This window comes from Caretta caretta, chromosome 6, assembly GCF_965140235.1.
Source record: "Caretta caretta isolate rCarCar2 chromosome 6, rCarCar1.hap1, whole genome shotgun sequence".
NCBI classification, from domain to species: domain Eukaryota; kingdom Metazoa; phylum Chordata; order Testudines; family Cheloniidae; genus Caretta; species Caretta caretta.
In genome coordinates, this window is record NC_134211.1 from 13,505,423 (window position 1) to 13,527,235 (window position 21,813).

The window sequence follows — 21,813 nt, forward strand, 5'->3', positions numbered from 1 at the left end:
GTGAAACACTGGAATGCGTTACCTAGGGAGGTGGTAGAATCTCCTTCCTTAGAGGTTTTTAAGGTCAGGCTTGACAAAGCCCTGGCTGGGATGATTTAACTGGGAATTGGTCCTGCTTCGAGCAGGGGGTTGGACTAGATGACCTTCTGGGGTCCCTTCCAACCCTTATATTCTATGATTCTATGATTCTAAGGATTCAAACCTGAAAGGTGCTGAGATCCTATGGCTTTCATAGGAGCTGGGGATCAGTCCCTCCCAGAATCAGGCTGTCAGCTGGACCTTTAAAGAAAAACTCAGTTATACACTTTGAATTGGAAACAAACAAACGCAACCCCAAATGCCAAGGTCCTGATCCTGCAATGAGCCCTGTGCAGGCAGAGCCAGGGAATCCATGGGGGCGCAGGGTTCGGATTGCCTGCCTGGAATCCCAATTTCCTTCCCTGCCTTAGCAACTGGCCTCTGAAATGATTAAACCGGAAGGAATTTTAACAGCTTTCTGATGGCATGTTTGTTCTGGGCCTTTCCCTCTGTGAAAGCAGACAAGGCACCTGGGGCACCAGGTGATCCCTGGTCAGTTTCAGCCTCAGTTTCTCAAGCCCTTGGTTGCAAACGCTGGCTCTCTTAAAAATTCCCCTCCAAGTACAAGCCGAAAAGATGGCAGGAGAGGTTTCTCTGAGCTCTTTGGTTCTGATCAGGCTGAGCTTGGGGCCCAGTCTGGCCTGACTGTGTCATAGAACCACAAAAAGAAAAGGAGTACTTGTGGCACCTTAGAGACTAACCAATTTATTTGAGCATGAGCTTTCGTGAGCTAAGTGAGCTGTAGCTCACGAAAGCTCATGCTCAAATAAATTGGTTAGTCTCTAAGGTGCCACAAGTACTCCTTTTCTTTTTGCGAATACAGACTAACACAGCTGTTACTCTGAAACCTGTCATAGAACCACAGAAGATCAGGGCTGGAAGAGACCTCAGGAGGTCAGCTAGTCCAACCCCCTGTCTCTTTTCTAGTTGTAGCTGCGTGGATCCCAGGTCATTAGAGAGACAGGGTGAGGGAAGTACTGGAATAGCTTTGACTGGCCCAACTTCTGCCAGAGAGACCAGAAAAAAAAAAAAAAAAAAAAAGGAGGACTCGTGGCACCTTAGAGACCAACACATTTATTTGAGCATAAGCTTTCCTGAGCTACAGCTCACTTCATCGGCTACCTCACCCTTGTCTCTCTCCTGGCTCTTTAAGAGATTGTGGGACAGCAGATTCTTGCACAGGTAAAGTGGGAGGCTCCCGTCTTCCCCCTCCTCCCCTCCCTGTCTTTCCTACCCCCTTCCTATGTATGTCATTGCGGATTAGCAGCTGGGGCCAGGCCAGGCCAGCGCAGCAGCGCCGGGGAATCCGCTGTGCACGGCCGCGCGCAGAGGCCGGGAGGCCAAAAATTAAGGAGGAGGGCACGGGTCTTGGGTTATTTTCCTCGGCTAATGAGCCTCCCACCCCCTCTCTAGCCTGGGCGGGGAGAAGGCGAAGAACCGTCCCCCGGGCCTCTGCGGGCGCGAGGACTTCCTGGAGCGAAGCCGGCCGCCCGGGGAGCCTGCACCTGCTGGGAGGAGCGGCGGGCACCATGAAGGATCGGCTGGAGCAGCTCAAAGCCGTGAGTCACTTGGGCGGCGGCGGAGAGCAGCCAGGCGGGGCCCGGGGCTCGATCCCTGCGCCCCGGGGCTGCAGGGGGAGGATGCTAATAACAAGACCGCTTCTGTACCGCTGCGGGGGCTCGATGCCGTGGTGGTGATGAGAGTGGGAAGCGCCAGGGGAAGGGGGCATTCGCTGGCACTTGTGGTTCCCCCCCCACCCCGCCAGCTCCCTGGTACTTCCAGTATCTCCCCTCCCTCCCCAGCTCTCTGGTAGCTCCGGTATCTCATCTCTCCTCCCTCCAATATCTCCCTCCCTCCCCCCCCCCAGCTCTCTGGTACCTCCAATATCTCCCTCCCTCCCCCCCCCCAGCTCTCTGGTACCTCCCTTCCCCCCCAGCTCTCCGGTACCTCCCTTCCCCCCCCCCCAGCTCTCCGGTACCTCCCTTCCCCCCCCCCCCCAGCTCTCCGGTACCTCCCTTCCCCCCCCCCCCCCAGCTCTCCGGTACCTCCCTTCCCCCCCCCCCCAGCTCTCCGGTACCTCCCTTCCCCCCCCCCCCAGCTCTCCGGTACCTCCCTTCCCCCCCCCCCCAGCTCTCCGGTACCTCCCTTCCCCCCCCCCCCCAGCTCTCCGGTACCTCCCTTCCCCCCCCCCCAGCTCTCTGGTACCTCCAATATCTCCCTCCCTCCCCCCCCCCCAGCTCTCTGGTAGCTCCGGTATCTCATCTCTCCTCCCTCCCCCCCCCCAGCTCTCTGGTACCTCCAATATCTCCCTTCCCCCCCCAGCTCTCTGGTATCTCCCTTCCCCCCCCCCAGCTCTCTGGTACCTCCAATATCTCCCTTCCCTCCCCCCCCCAGCTCTCTGGTACCTCCAATACCTCCCTCCCCCCCCAGCTCTCTGGTACCTCCAATATCTCCCTTCCCCCCCCCAGCTCTCTGGTATCTCCCTTCCCCCCCCAGCTCTCTGGTATCTCCCTTCCCCCCCCAGCTCTCTGGTACCTCCCTTCCCCCCCCCCAGCTCTCTGGTACCTCCAATATCTCCCTTCCCCCCCCCCCAGCTCTCTGGTACCTCCAATATCTCCCTTCCCCCCCCCCCAGCTCTCTGGTACCTCCAATATCTCCCTTCCCTCCCCCCCCCCCAGCTCTCTGGTACCTCCAATATCTCCCTTCCCTCCCCCCCCCCCAGCTCTCTGGTACCTCTAATATCTCCCTTCCCTCCCCCCCCCCAGCTCTCTGGTACCTCTAATATCTCCCTTCCCTCCCCCCCCCCCAGCTCTCTGGTACCTCTAATATCTCCCTTCCCTCCCCCCCCCAGCTCTCTGGTACCTCTAATATCTCCCTTCCCTCCCCCCCCCAGCTCTCTGGTACCTCCAATACCTCCCTTCCCCCCCCCCCCAGCTCTCTGGGTACCTCCCTTCCCCCCCCCCCAGCTCTCTGGGTACCTCCCTTCCCCCCCCCCAGCTCTCTGGGTACCTCCCTTCCCCCCCCCCCAGCTCTCTGGTACCTCCAATATCTTCCCCCCCCCCCCAGCTCTCTGGTACCTCCAATATCTTCCCCCCCCCCCAGCTCTCTGGTACCTCCAATATCTCCCTTCCCTTCCCTCCCCCCAGCTCTCTGGTACCTAGAATCATAGAATCATAGAATATAAGGGTTGGAAGGGACCCCAGAAGGTCATCTCGTCCAACCCCCTGCTCGAAGCAGGACCAATTCCCAGTTAAATCATCCCAGCCAGGGCTTTGTCAAGCCTGACCTTAAAAACCTCTAAGGAAGGAGATTCTACCACCTCCCTAGGTAACGCATTCCAGTGTTTCACCACCCTCTTAGTGAAAAAGTTTTTCCTAATATCCAACCTAAACCTCCCCCACTGCAACTTGAGACCATTACTCCTCATTCTGTCATCTGCTACCATTGAGAACAGTCTAGAGCCATCCTCTTTGGAACCCCCTTTCAGGTAGTTGAAAGCAGCTATCAAATCCCCCCTCCTTCTTCTCTTCTGCAGGCTAAACAATCCCAGCTCCCTCAGCCTCTCCTCAGAAGTCATGTGTTCCAGACCCCTAATCATTTTTGTTGCCCTTCGCTGGACTCTCTCCAATTTATCCACATCCTTTTTGAAGTGTGGGGCCCAAAACTGGACACAGTACTCCAGATGAGGCCTCACCAATGTCGAATAGAGGGGAACGATCACGTCCCTCGATCTGCTCGCTATGCCCCTACTTATACATCCCAAAATGCCATTGGCCTTCTTGGCAACAAGGGCACACTGCTGACTCATATCCAGCTTCTCGTCCACTGTCACCCCTAGGTCCTTTTCCGCAGAACTGCTGCCTAGCCATTCGGTCCCTAGTCTGTAGCTGGGCATTGGGTTCTTCCGTCCTAAGTGCAGGACCCTGCACTTATCCTTATTGAACCTCATCAGATTTCTTTTGGCCCAATCCTCCAATTTGTCTAGGTCCTTCTGTATCCTATCCCTCCCCTCCAGCGTATCTACCACTCCTCCCAGTTTAGTATCATCCGCAAATTTGCTGAGAGTGCAATCCACACCATCCTCCAGATCATTTATGAAGATATTGAACAAAACCGGCCCCAGGACCGACCCTTGGGGCACTCCACTTGATACCGGCTGCCAACTAGACATGGAGCCATTGATAACTACCCGTTGAGCCCGAAAATCTAGCCAGCTTTCTACCCACCTTATAGTGCATTCTTCCAGCCCATACTTCCTTAACCTATACGTATATCTATTGTGGGAAACCGTGTCAAAAGCTTTGCTAAAGTCAAGAAACAATACATCCACTGCTTTCCCTTCATCCACAGAACCAGTAATCTCATCATAAAAGGCGATTAGATTAGTCAGGCATGACCTTCCCTTGGTGAATCCATGCTGGCTGTTCCTGATCACTTTCCTCTCATGCAAGTGCTTCAGGATTGATTCTTTGAGGACCTGCTCCATGATTTTTCCAGGGACTGAGGTGAGGCTGACTGGCCTGTAGTTCCCAGGATCCTCCTTCTTCCCTTTTTTAAAGATTGGCACTACATTAGCCTTTTTCCAGTCATCCAGGACTTCCCCCGTTCGCCACGAGTTTTCAAATGGCTCTGCAATCACAGCCGCCAATTCCTTCAGCACTCTTGGATGCAACTCGTCTGGCCCCATGGACTTGTGCACGTCCAGGTTTTCTAAATAGTCCCTAACCACCTCTATCTCCACAGAGGGCTGGCCATCTCTTCCCCATTTTGCGATGCCCAGCGCAGCAGTCTGGGAGCTGACCTTGTTAGTGAAAACAGAGGCAAAAAAGCATTGAGTACATTAGCTTTTTCCACATCCTCTGTCACTAGGTTGCCTCCCTCATTCAGTAAGGGGCCCACACTTTCCTTGGCTTTCTTCTTGTTGCCAACATACCTGAAGAAACCCTTCTTGTTACTCTTGACATCTCTGGCTAGCTGCAGCTCTAGGTGCGATTTGGCCCTCCTGATATCATTCCTACATTCCTACCTCCAATATCTCCCCCCCCCCCCAGCTCTCTGGTATCTCCCTTCCCCCCCCCCCCAGCTCTCTGGTATCTCCAGTATCTCCCTTCCCCCCCCCCCCCAGCTCTCTGGTACCTCCGGTATCTCCCTTCCCCCCCCCCCCCCCAGCTCTCTGGTATCTCCCTCCCCCCCCAGCTCTCTGGTACCTCCAGTATCTCCCTTCCCCCCCCCCCCAGCTCTCTGGTATCTCCCTTCCCCCCCCCCCCAGCTCTCTGGTATCTCCCTTCCCCCCCCCCCCAGCTCTCTGGTATCTCCCTTCCCCCCCCCCCAGCTCTCTGGTATCTCCCTTCCCCCCCCCCCAGCTCTCTGGTATCTCCCTTCCCCCCCCCCCAGCTCTCTGGTATCTCCCTCCCCCCCCCAGCTCTCTGGTACCTCCAGTATCTCCCTTCCCCCCCCCCCAGCTCTCTGGTATCTCCCCCCCCCCCAGCTCTCTGGTATCTCCCTTCCCCCCCCCAGCTCTCTGGTACCTCCAATATCTCCCTTCCCCCCTCCCCCAGCTCTCTGGTACCTCCAATACCTCCCTTTCCCCCTCCCCCAGCTCTCTGGTACCTCCAATACCTCCCTTTCCCCCTCCCCCAGCTCTCTGGTACTTCCAATACCTCCCTTTCCCCCTCCCCCAGCTCTCTGGTACCTCCAGTATCTCCCTTCTTTCCCCGCCCCCCCCCCAGCTCTCTGGTACCTCCAGTGTCTCCCTTCCTCCCCCCGCCCTCCCTGGTCTCTCCAGGATCTCCCTCCCCATCTCCCTGGTCTCTCCAGGATCTCCACAAAAACAAGGAGGAGTCCGGTGGCACCTTAAAGACTGACAGATTTGTTTGGGCATAAGTTTTCATAGGTAAAAAGCCCACTTCTTCAGATGCACAGAGAAGTGGGGGTTTTACCATGCATCTGAAGAAGTGGGCTTTTTACCTATGAAAACTTATGCCCAAATAAATCTGTTAGTCTTTAAGGTGCCACTGGACTCCGCATTGTTTTTGTGGATACAGACTAACATGGCTACCCCTCTGATACCTAGCCCCACAATCAGCTCCCCCCCACCCTCACATCTCCCTAGTCTCTCCAGCCCCCCACCCCCCAACACCCTAGTCTCTCTAGTATCTCCCCCATCCCTCAGCTCTACAATCGGCCTCCCCATCTCCCTGGTCTCTCCTATGTAAAGCTGGGGGCGGGGGGAATAATCAAGCTCCATCTAGGGAGTTATTGTTTGCCTCTCTCTCCACAGTGAAAGAGGTTGGGGTGGGGGGGGTGGAGCAATGGCTATATGTTGCAAATTGGGGGGCAGCCCCCCCACCCCAGGGATAAGAGGTGTTTGATGCTCCTAGGTTGGGAGAGGAAGGAGGAGAGTGTCTGGTGTCCCAAGGGCTGAGCAGGTTGATGCTGAGGTTGAGGTTCTTTTGCTTTCTGAGAACAGGTGGTGGTGGGGGTCCAGGGTTCAGAGGGGGCCTGCTGGTCAGGGGCCCTTGTTCCTCTATCTGGGGGGGAGGAGGGGGGGCCAGGAGGGTCAGCTGAGGAAGGGGGGGGGATGGACTGAAGAGATTTGGGGGATGGAGGCCATTTCAGTCCCCCCCCATCCCCCCCACTTGTATTTGGATGAGTCGAGCTGGCAACTTCCTCCTTTTTTCCACCCATTGCTCAGCCTGTCCGTTAACGGCCTTACCCGCAGCGGGACCTGGCAAAAACATTACCCGCAGGGTCCCACCCATTATTGCTCTGGCACTTTGCTCTGTGACTATCTGAGCTTCCTTCCCCTGCGTCACAGGGACACCTTGCTTGCTGATCGCAGGGTGGTTAGCGCCAGGGCCTGGGGCTATTCTCGGGAGGGTTGCTTGGGAACACTGGCTCTGGTGTTAGTTTCTTTAGTGTGTGGGGTTGCTTTTGAGCACCAGGGGCTGTGCACAATGTGCTGCTATTGTAGGGTCGTTTGTGAACTGCATGTGCTGCGTTGTTCCTGTAGGGTTGCTTCCAACCACCCCCCCGGGGCTACGCACCCACCTTTCTGTTATATGATGTTGTACGAACTCCCAGGGACTGTGCAGGCTGCCTCGTGATGGTAGGGACACCCAAGAGAGCTGTGTATGTTCCCTTGGTGCCGTCACTGGTGTCAGGAGGCAGGTCGCCCAGGGCAAGGCCGCCTGCTGGCACGGGGTCAGACTCTCACAGCTTTCATTGCCAGGAAGCACTGGCTAAACGTGTATCAGACAAAGGGCTGAATGCAGAGAATAAAAGGCCGAAACAAATGGGGGCCTGGTGTCTGTGAGGCTCCTGGGTTAGGCGGTCCCCTTATGCCCTCCTTCTCCCCAGCCTGTTTTACCCCAACCCAGCTGTAATGCAGGATCTGCCCTGCCTGGTAGCGCATGGGCAGCAGCTAAGCAGAGCCGGGTGGGCGCAGCATGTCTGTAGTACCCTGTCTGCAGCTTCTTTGCTTCAGGGGGGCTCTGGGGGTTTTTGGTCAGAGGTGTCAGAGAAATCTATAATGCTGTCGAAGTGGGTCTAGCTCCCACCCTGGAGTGTGTCACCTTTAAGGGAGCAGGTATTCGGAGACCAAACCATCCCTGTTCTGATCCCATCGCCTGGGGCAGCAACATCCGGTGCCCATATTCTCCTGAAGGCCTGGTGATATCCCACTCTACCAGGCTGAGATGTGGGGATTAGAGGGAGTGTGGATGAGGGGTCAGAGCATGGGCCTAGACATCTGGAGCTCTGCTGCTGACTCACTGTGTGACTTTGGCTGAGTCACTCCCCCCACCTCCCCATGCTCGGTTTCCCAATCTGTGAAATAGGGTTAATGATGGTGGGCTATGGAACGGCCATGTACTTTCGGGCGTTTGCTACAAAAGAGGAGTAGGGTCTCTTGTTCTGGTGGGAGCCTGGGGGAGCAGCAAGCTCAGCCCCTGAGGCTGGAGGAGTGCTCAGTAGTGCCCCTCCCTGAAGCTGAATGAGCAGCACTGTTGTTCTCTATAGAGAACCATTCCCTGATGAGCGCGAGGGAAGGGGATGAAAGTTGCTGCGGGGCATGAGGAAGCGGCAAAGGATGGGCAGGAATCTGCAGGGCTCTGAGGGGGAAGCGTGAGAGACAACCCAACCCTCTCTGCCCAGGGCGTCCTAGGGGCAACGCCACCCCAGCCTTGGGGCCCTGCAGGGAAATCCATGTGCCTTGTTTGAACTGCACCCACGATGGGAGACCCTGGTGGGAGATCCAAACCGTCACTAAAGATGGCTCTTCTCATTGGGGAATAGCGGGCTGTGCCAGAAAACAGAGCCCCAGAAAGAAACCAGCATCTCCTGAGTAAATGCTCACCCTAAGGATTGCATCAGGCTTGTCACATTAACAGCTTCCCGCCCCATTCTCCCCCCCCTCCCAAAAAAAAAAAAAATCTTGGCCTATCCAGAAAGGAGAGGCCTCTCCCAATCAGATTGATCTCTTCTCCCAGAGCCCGAAGGGTTAAACTTTTTTGCCTGGCTTCCCCTAGGGGGGAATAAAGGCCTCTCCTGGTCTTGAAGTGTCCCTCCAGGACACCAGGGGTTAAACTCTCCCTTTCACCATCACCCCAGTGACGATCAGGGCTGGCTGGAAAACAAAAATTCCTTTCTGCAAAAAAGGGAGAGGTTTGGAGATTTATTTTCTGCATAGGAATTAAAGAGATCTCATGAGACAGAGAGCATCTGTGTCCCCACAATAACCCGGTGGTTCGGGCACTCATGAAGGATGTAAGAGACCTGGGTTCAAGATCCTGCCCTGAATCGGGGAGAGAGGGGCCTTGAACCTGCGACTCCTGCATCACAGGTGGGCTATTCTGGAGTCTCTCTCTGCTTTGGGGGGTTGATCTCCGCAGTACAGGAGCGGGGACAGGCGTCCTCTGAGCTCTCCTCATTCTGCCGGTCCATGGCAGTGTTGATTCATTTGCTGTCCCTGTTGGTGGTTGGGAGAGAAGGGGGTGGGGCAGAGTGACAGGGATTTAGCTGGGATTACAAAACCATCAGCTAGGGGAAGAGGAGATAAAACGCTTGGGAGAGAGAAGGGGATTAATTTTATTTTTATTCCTCGGAGGGTTGGAGTCCTGAACTGGAAGTGAGAGTGGGAGGGCAGGTGAAGGGAGGGGATCTGGATGGGTAGCAGGGCCGTCCCCTCTTGGGAAATGATCCAGTCCCGCCCTGGGGGGTTTACCAGGGTCTGAGTGGGATATGGCACATCGGGACAGTTCCCCACCACTTGGATACAATCCCAGATCTGTCTTGGCATGGGGACCTTGTCAGGGTGTGACCAGTGGGGCACAAGGAGCAGGCTGGTCACTGTGGCATTCTCATGACCTGCTCTTTGTAGCCTGGGAGGGCAGTGGGACAACTAGCATATTTCCCATAGTTGCTCCCCTGTTGTTTGTGCCACATGATGTGTCTCCTTGGTAGACACCATCTTGAGGCGTTGAGCTCCATCTGAGAGGCACTGTGTTGGCAGGGGGATGGGTCTGTTCCAGGGGTTTCCGCGCTTGGGGTTCTGAGTAGGGGTTTTGGGTCCGTCTCTCTGTGGATCAGAGCACAGACAGGCCCTATAAGGCCTGGTTTAATCACCAACCAATTGCTCGGCTGCCTTCCTCCTCCAGAGGGAACAGGCTGGAGGTTCACTGGTTATGCTTGGCCTGCTCTAGCTGGAGCAAAGTTCAGCCTCCTAGATGATGAGCATAGCAGTAAAGATCTGAGCAGAGCTGTGTTACTGCCCCCGCCCCCAAAGGTCCTGTGGAGAGCAGAGCATGTCCCAGGCTGGAGGTTACGATGCCATGGTGCCAGCCGTCAAACAGGGGCCAATCTGGCAGTGGCCTTGGGCTAATGCAGGAATAGTAGCCTCAATACCTTCCTCCAATGACTCTGCAGCCCTCTGGGGAAATCAACCATGATAGCTATTGCAGAATAGCTCCCCACTATTCTGTTCCTGAATAGAGTGCTCACAGGAGGAGTGACTGTGCAATAGCGTGGCCTAGTGAGCAGAGCACTGCGACTCAGGAGACCTGGTTTCTAGTCCCAGCTTTGCCACTGGCCAGCTGGGTGACCGTGGGCAAATCACTTCCCCAAGCTGTAAAATGGGGATAATGATCCTGCCCTCTTTGCAAAGTGCTTTGCGACCTACAGGTGAAAAGTGTCGGATAAGAGCTAGGGCTGATGATTATTTTATCTGTGGTATTTCCCAGGTAGGGAAGCCCTTAGGGAGTTGACACTCTAGAGTTAACATCCTGATGTGCACAATTTTACCAGGATGTCTCTGGGCTTATGGCCAGAAACGATTCGCTAAGCCAGTCGCTCGTTCAGTACAGTGGCACTGACCAAACCTAATGTAACTTTGAGGTCTCCGTTCCTGGATGGTATTCCAGCAGTGGGAAGGGATCAGCCCTGTGGGGGGGAGGACGACAGACTGCGAGAGGGATGGTGCTGGGAGAGATGCTAGGCCATGCTTCTGGCAGCAGAGGATCCTGTGGGAAGCTTCCTTTTTTAAAAAACCAGCCGTCGGTTACCATGCTGCACTGGGCAGCCACTTGGAGCGAAGAGCCTCATAATCGGGAAGCTGCTTGCAGTGCATCCCAGCAGCTTTATTGAACCTGCTGCTATTAGTACTATTTATCTGTATTACCGCGGTCCTTGGGAGACCTGCTCACGGAGCAGGACCCGTTGTGCTAGGTGCTGTACAAATACAGAACAAAACGACAGTCCCTGCCCCAGGTCACTTGCCTTCTCTGTATGGGAGAAGAGACAACAGATGGGCACAGCCAGGGAAGTACAAGAAAACAATGAGACAGTATTGGTCAGTGGGATGGGCAGTGGTCTGCGCACATCAATGATCTGAGCGAGGTCAGGTTTTCATGGGCATCGCAGCAAAGGAGAGTTTTGAAGAGGGCTCTGACTGGGGATGATGAGGCGGAGCTGGAGATGTTTTACGAGGAGCGTCTCCCAAGCATGAGGGGCAGTCTGAGAGAAAGCTCAGAGGTGCCTGTTTGAAATTATAACTGTGGGTGGTGGAAGCTGGTCCAAGGGGCCAATTGCAGGTGAGCATCAACAGCTTGATAGCGAATGAGGGATGAGAGGTCGGATGGGGATTGACCGCAAAGGGCCTTGGAAGTGAAGACAAGCAGCTTATGTTTGATGCGATAGAGAAGGGGGAGCCAGAGGAGGGATGCAAAGAGAGGAGGTCAGCGACAGGCTAAGAAAATGATCTTTGCACAACAATACTGTATATTCTTATGTGCAAGGAGGTGGGCTCTTTCTGTTGGCAATCTGCATATACATCTGTAGCTCTTTTTAATATAGCTTTTCCATAACACTTGTAACTCCATAGCAAAGGGAGGCTAGAACACAGAACTGCAGACTCCAACCTCCTCCCCCCCCCCCCCCCCCCCCCCCCCCCCCCCCCGTTGGCTAAGTGAGGTCCTCGGTGTAACAAGTAGTACACTTTCCTGCCTTCTGCTGTGGAGATTTAAGAAGGAAGCAGAGCTTTTTGGGTGATGCCTACAACAGATGGGGTCAGGTTCTTGCTGGTTCGATGGCTGGAGGGGTCAGAAAATTGAGGGGAGAGGAAAATGTTAAATAGGCCAGGGGAGTGGGGCAAGGCGGGAGGGCAGCAGCTGTCCGTCTGTGCTGTTTGTTACCTGTGGAGACAGCGTCTGTTTGAGTCATGTGTCCTCCTGTTGGGCCTTGGGTCTCTGTAATGGCTACAGGATCAGCCATGGAGACCCACCAACTGTTGGATAACCAGAGAGAAACCCAGAGCAGGTACTCCTGGGGCAGCCTTTGGGGACTAAGGTCATCCCTGGGGTAACACCCTGGGATGAACATGGACCTTGGTAGAGCACTGGTGGTGATGTTGTGGTGGGGATGGTGTATGAACAGAGGCCAGTGCCTTTGCCCTGGTGAGGGACACTAAGAACTTAGGGCCAGATCCTTAATGGTATTGAGGTGCCTAACTCCCACGGAAACCAACTGGGTTTTAGTACTTCATGATCTCAGGGTAACCCCGTCGCACCATCCTTTCCTTCACCAGTGTTCTCCACGGTGCCCACAGTGGGCGGCTGCAAAGTGGCCAATGAATGGCCCAACTTTCGGCTGGGTTTCCCTGGCAGGTGGAGCTAGTCCTTGGTGCTGGGGACTCTGCCCAGTCTCAGATCCTCCACTCAGCTCCCAACATATGGCTGCAATTTTTCTTCCTTCAGAACGTAACACATGACTAAGCTTCTCTCGCTCCCTGTTAATGACAACAACATACACCCTGGATGCCACTCCTGAGGTTTTCATGATCCTCTCTATGGCAGGAACTAGCTCCAGATGTCTTTCTTGCTTATCTCTTTTGACTGGGTTTTTTTGTTTTAAAATCTACTCTTGAATTCTTCCCTCCTGCGCCAAACATTATTCTTTTGGTTTTGTGGTACCCAGCAGTGTGCTGGTGTAAACCACCCTGCTTTGAGCCAAGAGCAGGCATCGAACTTAGGACTCTGAGGGTAGAAGCATGAACCTCCACCATTAGTGCTGAAGGAGTAAGTACCTTGGCTGGCACTTGTTGCGGATGTGTTAACCTCATGTGGTATAGCCACTAGGGGCAGACATTCACCTACCTTATAACATTGGCTTAGTGAAACCACTGCTAGAGGATTTTGGTATTTTCATTAACAAGGGGAAAACACATCTTAGTTTTTGACACTCTCATGTCAAAGACTGTGTGTGTGTGTGCTTACAGAAGGAAGGGGTGAAGGAGTGGGGAATGTTCCCATTTCAACCCAAACTTAGGGAATCGTAGAATATCAGCGTTGGAAGGGACCTCAGGAGGTCATCTAGTCCAACCCCCTGCTCAAAGCAGGACCAATCCCCATTTTTTCCCCAGATCCCCTAAATGGCCCCCTCAAGGATTGAACTCACAACCCTGGGTTTAGCAGGCCAATGCTCAAACCACTGAGCTATCCCATTTTTGTTTTTTCTGGAAATGATTCTACTTTGTTCCTTGGGTGGGGGTGGGGGGAAACCTGAGTGTCTCACCTGAATAGCTTAGGGTCTGAAGCCCTTGTACTGGCGTTGGAGCAATCCTTCTCCAGAAAATGTTCTGGAAATAGCTGGCACAAGGTGATATCTGGTGTGTTCCAAAGGCAGAATAATGTGTTTTCCCCAAGTGTCCTGTGAGCCCTGGGGACACACAGGTAGGGGGCAGGATCTAGTGATGCCATAGAGACCGAGGTCATCTCAATCTCCCCTTCTGCTGGTGATAGGATTTTAACTGGAGGTTCCCCCAGAATCCCCTCCATCACATTACTCTGCTGGGCTCTTTACAGAACAAACAGAAAAATGGTCACGGCCATGAGGCATTAGCAATCAAACTCCAGGCTCTGCAATAGGATCTAGGAAAGCAGAACTCAAGCTGGGGTGGATCTAGAGCCTCAAAGGTATTTAGGTGCCCAACTCCCATTGATTTCAGTGGGAGTTAGGTGCTTAAATACCATTAAGGATCTGCGCCTAGGACTCTGCGCAGGCTTAAAAGAAGAGAGGAAGGATGGTCTGGGCTGGGAACTGGAGACCCAGAGTCCATTCTCGGCTTCCCCAGACCTTGGGCAAGTCATTTGCACTCTGTGCTACAGTTCTGCCTCTGGAACAAACCTCACAGGGGTGCTGGGAGGTTAAAGAGGTAAGTCCCTTAGATTAAGGTCAGCTATGTGGTTCCTTTGGGGGGATCATAGAATATCAGGGTTGGAAGGGACCTCAGGAGGTCATCTAGTCCAACACCCTGCTCAAAGCAGGACCAATCCCCAACTAAATCATCCCAGCCAGGGCTTTGTCAAGTCTCACCTTAAAAACTTCTAAGGAAGGAGATTCCACCACCTCCCTAGATAATGCATTCCAGTGTTTCACCACCCTCCTGGTGAAAAAGTTTTTCTTAATATCCAACCTAAACCTCCCCCGCTGCAACTTGAGACCATTACTCCTCATTCTGTCATCAGCTACCAATGAGAACAGTCTAGATCCATCCTCTTTGGAACCCCCTTTCAGGTAGTTGAAAGCAGCTATCAAATCCCCCCTCATTCTTCTCTTCCGCAGACTAAACAATCCCAGTTCCCTCAGCCTCTCCTCATAAGTCATGTGTTCCAGACCCCTAATCATTTTTGTTGCCCTCTGCTGGACGTTTTCCAATTTTTCCACATCCTTCTTGTAGTGTGGGACCCAAAACTGGACACAGTACTCCAGATGAGGCCTCTCCAGTGTTGAATAGAGGGGAACGATCACATCCCTCGATCTGCTGGCAAAGCCCCTACTTCTATATCCCAAAATGCCATTGGCCTTCTTGGCAACAAGGGCACACTGCTGACTCATATTCAGCTTCTCGTCCACTGTAACCCCTAGGGATCAGGGCCTAACTGTAACTGTGACCTGATGAGTGGTGTTAACAAGGAGATACAACAATAAGCTCTTGGGGTGACTCAGTTTAGGTCGGTGCCAATCCTTCTCTGCAAGGGATGTCCCCTCAAACTGGCTGTTAGAACAGCAGCTGCAGGAAGGAGTTGGGGAGATACGGAGATCCAGCTGCATTTCCTGTTAAAACTGCCCCCTCTCTTCTTAGCAGCATGCAGGACTCTCACAGCTACAGATGTTTCTTGTTTTCAGGCAGTTGCTTAAATGGTCTCCCTTTGTATTACACAGTGTTGTTGCAGCTGGGTGGGACCCAGAATACTGGAGAGAGAAGGTGGGTGAGGTAATAGCTTTTATTGGGCCAACTTCTGTTGGTGAGAGAGACAAGCTTCCCAGAGCTCTTCGAAAGCTTCTCTCTCTCATCAACAGAAGTTGGCTCAATAAAACATTATCTCCCTCTTTGTATTGGCAGGGCTAGGTGCAACACAGATCGCTGTCTCTTGACTGAATTTATCAGCATTCCTCAGTTCTGCCCTGCAGCAGGCACTGCTATCCCAGTCCTGGGCTCCCCATACACAGCTCTGCTGGTTCCCCTCAACCCCAACCCATGGCCCACTGCTATCCCAGCCCTGGGCTCCCCTTGTGCTGGTTACCCTGCTATCCCAGCCCTGGGCTTCCCACACCAATCAATGCCTCTCCTCCCCAGTCAATGCCCATCTGTCCCAACCCACTGCCGCCTGCTATCCCAGCCCCAGGCTCCTCCCACAGCTCTGCTGGTGCCCCTCAATCCTAGCCTGCAGCCCCCTGCTAGCCCAGTCATTCTTCCCTCCACCAGCTCTGCAGATGCCCCTGAATCCTGACTCCTTGCCCTGCTCCGTTAGGGAGTCGTCTGAGAAGTGGCTGTTCCCTGGTTTCGAGTGACTCTGCGCAAGGATCAGCCCCAAACCAGCAGCTGGGTTTTTACCCCTCATGCCTATCCCCTGCCTTTCCTCTCCACTCCTCAACATGGTGTCAGGCTGGAGGGCTCCCCCGCTGCACCCTTCTTTCTCTGGCTCTGCAGAGCACCTTGGGAGGGTGTAATGCAATTAAACAAGGAATCCAGCCATCTGGTCCTGGTTTTCGTCAGGCCCTGTGGGAAGGAGGGCGATGGTCATCTGTCCCTTAAACCAAGAGCTAAGGGTGGTGATGGGTGTACGGGGGAGTTGGTGGGCGGCACCGAGTTGCCCTTTAAATGGGGGAAGTGGCAGAACCAGTTGGCAATGGGATGAATCTCTGTGTGTGGCTTAGGGGAGCAGCTGTCCCTTCAGATCCAGTGGGAGGGTCACCCTCATGGGGAACCTGTCTTGGGAAGTCGCTGTCCCTTTAAAGCAGGAAGAGCTGGGCTGAGGGGCCCCAGGCGAAGCCAGTAGGGGTACATGGGTGAGGGACAGCTTGTGCGTGCTCCTGAGCAGGCAGCCCCCCTCTCCTCACCAGCAATCCATTAATACCTTTGCTGTGTGTGTCTGGAACCAGATGTGAGATTAGCTCTGCTGCTCAGGAATGCAGATGGCTAAACAGCCTTTTCCCATGTGCACGAAACACCCCTCTTAGGCACCTTGCCTGCTGAGCCTCCAAAGACCCCTCCTCTGGGCCAGGAACCCTCCCCCTTCTGCAGCGTCCTTTCCCCAGCATCTCACGCTTCCCCTGCGGCAACCGAACAGGGTTTGTTTGAAACCTCTTGGAAGCTGCAGGGAGCGCACAGCTCCGGGGCTTGAGGATGTGGGAGAGAGCAGGAGCCTCTTACTTCTAGGTCACTGAATCCTATCTAGCCCCAGGTCAAGAGTGACTAGAAACTGCTAGAATCAGAGACATTCCAGCTGGAAAATGCCAGCTAAAATATGGCAGGAAGGGCTGTGTCCACTGGGCCCATCTCGACCTTTCCTAGCGCTCGGCTCCGTCTAATTTTAGATGTCCCGAGAGTCAGGGCTCCCATCATTCCCCTTGGGAATCAATTTCAGAGTCCCTTATCAGGGAGGCTCTCTGACATTCATTCCCAATGTTCCTTTTCTTGCTTTCATCCCCTTAGATCTAGTTATGATTCCTCTCTCTCACTGGCATTTACATCCTTCAGATGTTTACAGCCTGTTCACCATCACCGTGCCTTCCACATCTCATAGTCGAGCTGTATGTAACACCACACCCTTGTGTGTGATGGGTGTATCAGCTGAGGGGATTGAGCCTGGGTCCTGGATCTTCACACATGCACCTCTGGGCATCTGAGCCAAAAGATCCACCTCTGTTAGCCAAGGCTGTAGCAAAGTGGGTGCGTGTTACATGTACATATTCGTGTCTCAATCTTTCCTTGTTGCGCCGCATCTCCAGCCCCCTGAACATCTGTAAAGTGAAGATACAAGGGGGTTGTGCAGGGCTCAGATACTACAGCGATGAGAGCTAGGTTGCTACTGCTGCAGTTTTTAAGAATTAATACTGTGGCTCCTTCTGTTGATGGCCTGGTCAGACATCCTTGACCACTGGCTGATGGCTGCTAAGGATCCCCTCTTTGCACCATCCTCGCAGGTCACCTGGGTTATACAGATGACCTGGGACAGATGGAGGGGAGTTGTCATCCTACTGTGAAGCCTCAAGTCCTGTGCTCTGGCTGTGGTGGAGGCTCAGAAAGCTTTCTTCTCTGACTCCACCCCAGGCCCCAGCCAATGGTTGACATCCAGGTAAATCTGAGCCACCTCCTCTTGGATCAGGGGTCAACAGCAGCAACTGCCCTCCAGTGCAAGGAAACACTCAGAATGGACGGATCGGTGGTAGCGTAGCCACATCAGGAGACAAGCGCAGCATTTGGTTGCATTCCAGCCGGTTTTCCTCCCTCCGGCTGTGGCAGAGCAGCATCCTATAACCTGTGAGGTGGCCCCGTCTCTGTCACATGCAGCAAAAACAACTGGGGATCTCCTGGGGGTCATTAATGGCACGGGTCATCTGTGCCTCTGTGGAAGAGGACAAGGAGCCATATTCCCATAAACGGGGAGCAAGGCTGTTGCTTAGTAAAACACCTTTACTCCTTAAGCTTTTTTTTATGGGAGTATGGGGAGAGGGGAGTATTGAGAAGAAGTGCCAGAATTGCTATGGTGATGTGGTGGAGGGTTCAGACTGCTTTGTGGCCTCTTGGTCTGGTTTGTTGGCCTAGAGACACTCGGAGGCAAGCACAAATTTCCCTGATTGGTTCCTTGACGATGGACAGAGGTGAGGCATTCATAGAATCATAGGACTGGAAGGGACCTTGAGAGGTCATATAGTCCAGTCCCCTGCACTCATGGCAGGACTAACTATTATCTAGACCATCCCTGATGGGTTTGTCTAACTGTCTTTTAAAAATCCCCAATGAGTGAGATTCTACAACCTCCCTAGGCAATTTATTCCAGTGCTTAATTACCCTGACTGTTAGGAAGTTTTTCCTAATGTCCAACCTAAACCTCCCTTGCTGCAATTTAAGCCCATTGCTTCTTGTCCAATCCTCAAGAGATTAACAAGAATAACTTTTCTCCCTCCTCCTTGAAGCAACCTTTTAGGTACTTGAAAACTGTTATCATGTCCTCACAGGTCATGTTTTCTAGACCTTTAAATGTTTTTATTGCTCTTTTCTGGACTTTCTCCAATTTGTTCACAACTTTCCTGAAGTGTGGCACCCAGAACTAGACACAGAGCCTCAACTAGAGTACTATCAGTACGGAGTAGAATGGAAGAATTGCTTCTTGTGTTTTGCTTACAATACTCCTGCTAGTATATCCCAGAATGATGTTTGCTTGTTTTGCAACAGGGTTACATCTTTGACTCATATTTAGCTTATGGTCCACTATGACCCCCAGATCCCTTTCCACAGTACTCCTTCCTAGGCAGTCATTTCCCATTTTGTATGTGTGCAACTGATTGTTCCTTCCTAAATGGAGTACTTTGCATTTGTCCTTATTGAATTTCATCCTATTTACTTCAGACTGTTTCTCCAGTTTGTCCAGATCATTTTGAATTTTAATCCTATCCTCCAAAGCACTTGCAATCCTTCCCAGTTTGGTATCATCCACATAGAGGGTACTGTCTATGCCATTATCTAAATCATTGATGAAAATATTGAACAGAACCAGACCCAGAACTTATCCCTGCAGGACCCCACTCGATATGCCCTTCCATTTTGACTGTGAACCACTGATAATTACTCTCCGGGAATGGTTTTCCAACCAGTTATGCACTACCTTATAGTAGCTCCATCTAGGTTGTATTTCCCTAGTTTCATGTTGATCCCTGTGGAGCTGGGTCTTCCCTCCCCCACAGACCGCAGCCAGCATTGGTGGAGTTGTTTGGATGGCTGTTTCTTCCTCTTGGGGAGATCTCAGAGGGTGATACTGAAGGCTCCCTCACATGTGGTTCCTCTTGCTCCACACATTGGGAAGGCTGCTAGGAAGGACTGCTATATTTTAGGTTGCTGTCATTGTGCTGATGACCCTCTCCTCTGCGGCTCAGCAGGCTCCAATTATGTTGGCTCTAACTTCCCAGTGCCTGGCTGAGATGGCTAACGCTTAGTCTGGGCAAGCTGAAAGTGATGCTGGTTGCTGGTGAAAGGAACCATCTAGAGAACTTACAGGGGAGATAGTCTCACTCTGTACTGCACTGCTTTGCAAGTGAGATTCACACCCTATAGAGTCTTGGGTGGCAGGAGTGCCTTCAACCTCTGCATTTGGCTAGGACTCTGCAAACTGCCCTCTCTGATGTGGAGCTCCCTGCAGTCAGTGATGCCTTGGGAACCTCTCTCTGATCACTGCACTGAGCACAACCTGGAGCTGTCTTTGGAGGCCATGTGTGAGCTTCAGCTAGGGCAGAAAGGCAGTTGCTCATTTAGTGAGCAATGCAGATGGTACAGGGTGTATCCCCTGCTCTGTGTAGATGATGCTAGCTTTTGACCTGCCTCCAGGTGCAATTCAAGGGGTTGACTTTGATCTCCAACCCTGTATGCTGTGGATCCTGGCTGAGTGAGGGAGCTCCTTTGCTGATACTTTGTGTCAGCAGCTGAGATCAGAGGGCTGTTTCTGCTGATGGTACCTAGATATGCATGTAAGGGGTACTTGAGGCAGATCCTGGGGTGGGGTGGGTTATCCCATCATGCATTGCCCCACATCAGTCATTGGTGCATGTTGCAAAGCTATTTACATTAGTGCATAGTGGGTGTAATAGACCAATGGATCTGAGTGGAAGAGCTGGATTCTGTTCTCACTAACATCAGAGTGAGTTTGGAATAACTGCAGTGATTTCATTGGTGTTACCCGGGATTTTCCCTGGTGGAAATTGATTGGAAGCAGCATGGCTGGCTACGTAAGCAGCAGGATACGGGAAAGCCAGACGCTTTCAGCAGGCACTGGACATTTGCTTAGCCAAAACAGACTGACTTTGTTGACCTCCAGAGAGTGTCCTAAGGCCAGTGTGCTTGTAACCTGGGCTCGCTCCTGAGATGGGCTGACAGAGCAGGTGGGGCTGAAGGGCAGGTGGTTTAGCTGATGTTGTGATGATGTGAAGGGCTGTTGCATCATTGCTGTGGGCTGGGAGAAAACACTGTCTTAACCGTAAAATAATCCTATTTCTGCTCTGAATGGGAGGGGAGTGTGGTGAGGGCCACTTCCCCCCAGGGAAATTTAAAATAGGGGCCAGACCCCTTCACTATGAACCCTGCCTTTTTACTAGCTACCCACAATACATCTTCTACCTCCTCCACTCCCTCTTTACCATCCCACCCCAAATTCCTGGTGCCTCTTCACCACATCCCCATTAGCAGCAGTAACCGTTTCCACAAAGCTCCTGGACTTCTGCGTCCCCAAGTGTGGCTGAGCTGGGATTTGGATCGCAGTCCCACCAGGGTAAATCGGGAGTGTCTCCAATGAAGTCATGCAGTTACTCCAGATTAATCCCATGTGCCTGGCACTGAGTCGCCTTCTGATGGCTGGTATTTTTAGTAGCCCATATGAGATGAGTTGGTCTTTCCTCTGACTTGTCCCTAGACGACAAAGTATAAAACCAGTGACCTCCACTAGTACTAGCTGGCTCCCTTGTCATCGGTCTCAGCAGAGATCCCACAAATTGATAGGTCATGGAGGCTGAGCTCCCCACTTCCCCTAAGTGGGGTCCTTCTAGATCTGGGCTGAGGCATGCTGGCGGTGAATGGTGTGGGGAAAGTCGGCAGAGCCACCACTCATGATGCACCGGTTGTGGGAAGGAACCAAAGATAGCTGTCTCCAGGGGGTCAGTCTGGACCCAGTCCCAACACAGATGTTACAGAAAAGCCCACTGATGTTTGAATACTTGTAGCAGCCGCCGCAGGAGGAAGAGAGGGAAGCATCTCCAGGAAGGATGATCCTTCACTTTAGATTAGTTTGATGGATCCCAATCTTTTCCAGGCCAGGACCCACCCTCCTCATTGTTCTGAGTGAGGGTGACTCCCAGAGTCGCATGCCTGGCTTCCCAATGGTGCTGCATTGGCATGGTGGCTGCTGGGTGTAGGGAGTGGAAATCGGGGCACTGGTGAGATGGCCTTTTGCACCCAGGGGGTAGGCCGTGAGGGGTTTCTCCTATGTGCCGGGAAACCTGGTGTGGGTGTGCTGGCTCTGGGTAGGTCCCCTAACCCTCTCACTGGCCTTGCCCTCCCTTACAGAAGCAGGACCAGGATGACGATGCCGACGATGTGGAGATCGCTATCGAGAACGCGGGGTTCATGGATGAGTTCTTCTCCGAGGTGAGGAGGAGGCATGGCCCTGGGATGGGTCTCTGCCTCGTTTACGTTGACAGTATCCCTTCTCCGGGGGGAGGGAGCAAGGCGGGCTGGCAGAGCTCCTTTGCCTGGGGAGCTCTTGGGGCTAGAGATCCCCTCTCCTTTGGTGAACAACTGTGGTTCAGTGGATAGGGCACAGATCTGGGTGCTTCTCCCAGATCGGCCACTGGCTGGCTTGGTGACCTTGGGCAAATCGTTTCCCCTCCCATCCTTTGTCTGTCTTGCCTATTTAGACTGTGAGATGTTTGGGGCAGGGACTGTCTCTAAATGTGTCTATACAGCCCCTAGCACCCTATGGCCTTAATAGCAGTTCAGTGCTACTGTAATACAACTAATAGTGATCTCCTCTTGTGGTTTAGATTGAAGAAACCCGACAAAATATTGAGAAAATTGCAGAGAATGTGGAGGGGGCGAAAAAGCTGTACAGTATCATCCTGTCCGCCCCCATCCCTGAGCAAAGTAAGTCTGAGGGTATGTCTACACGACGAAATCAGGTCGAATTTATAGAAGTC

The 21,813-nt window shown here is 53.1% G+C and overlaps 1 protein-coding gene across 18 annotated transcripts in view; it reads left to right on the plus strand.

The window, feature by feature from the left end:
- The first annotated feature begins 1,077 nt into the window (after positions 1 to 1,077).
- The window catches only part of STX3 (syntaxin 3), a 40,056-nt gene continuing 19,320 nt past the window's right edge, over positions 1,078 to 21,813 (plus strand). For 6 of the 18 annotated variants that reach the window (XR_007357299.2, XR_007357298.2, XM_048855000.2 and 3 more), the window contains exons 1-3: positions 1,311 to 1,637; positions 21,185 to 21,265; positions 21,661 to 21,760. Coding sequence is in view for 15 of the 18 variants with exons in the window: in XM_048855000.2 (XP_048710957.2) it covers positions 1,326 to 1,637; positions 21,185 to 21,265; positions 21,661 to 21,760 (493 nt within the window). In the remaining 3 variants the exon portion in view is untranslated. Of the gene's footprint in view, positions 1,261 to 1,310; positions 1,638 to 21,184; positions 21,266 to 21,660; positions 21,761 to 21,813 lie in introns of those variants that run through there. The other 12 variants (XM_048855008.2, XM_048855004.2, XM_048855010.2 and 9 more) reach the window with 3 other exon arrangements.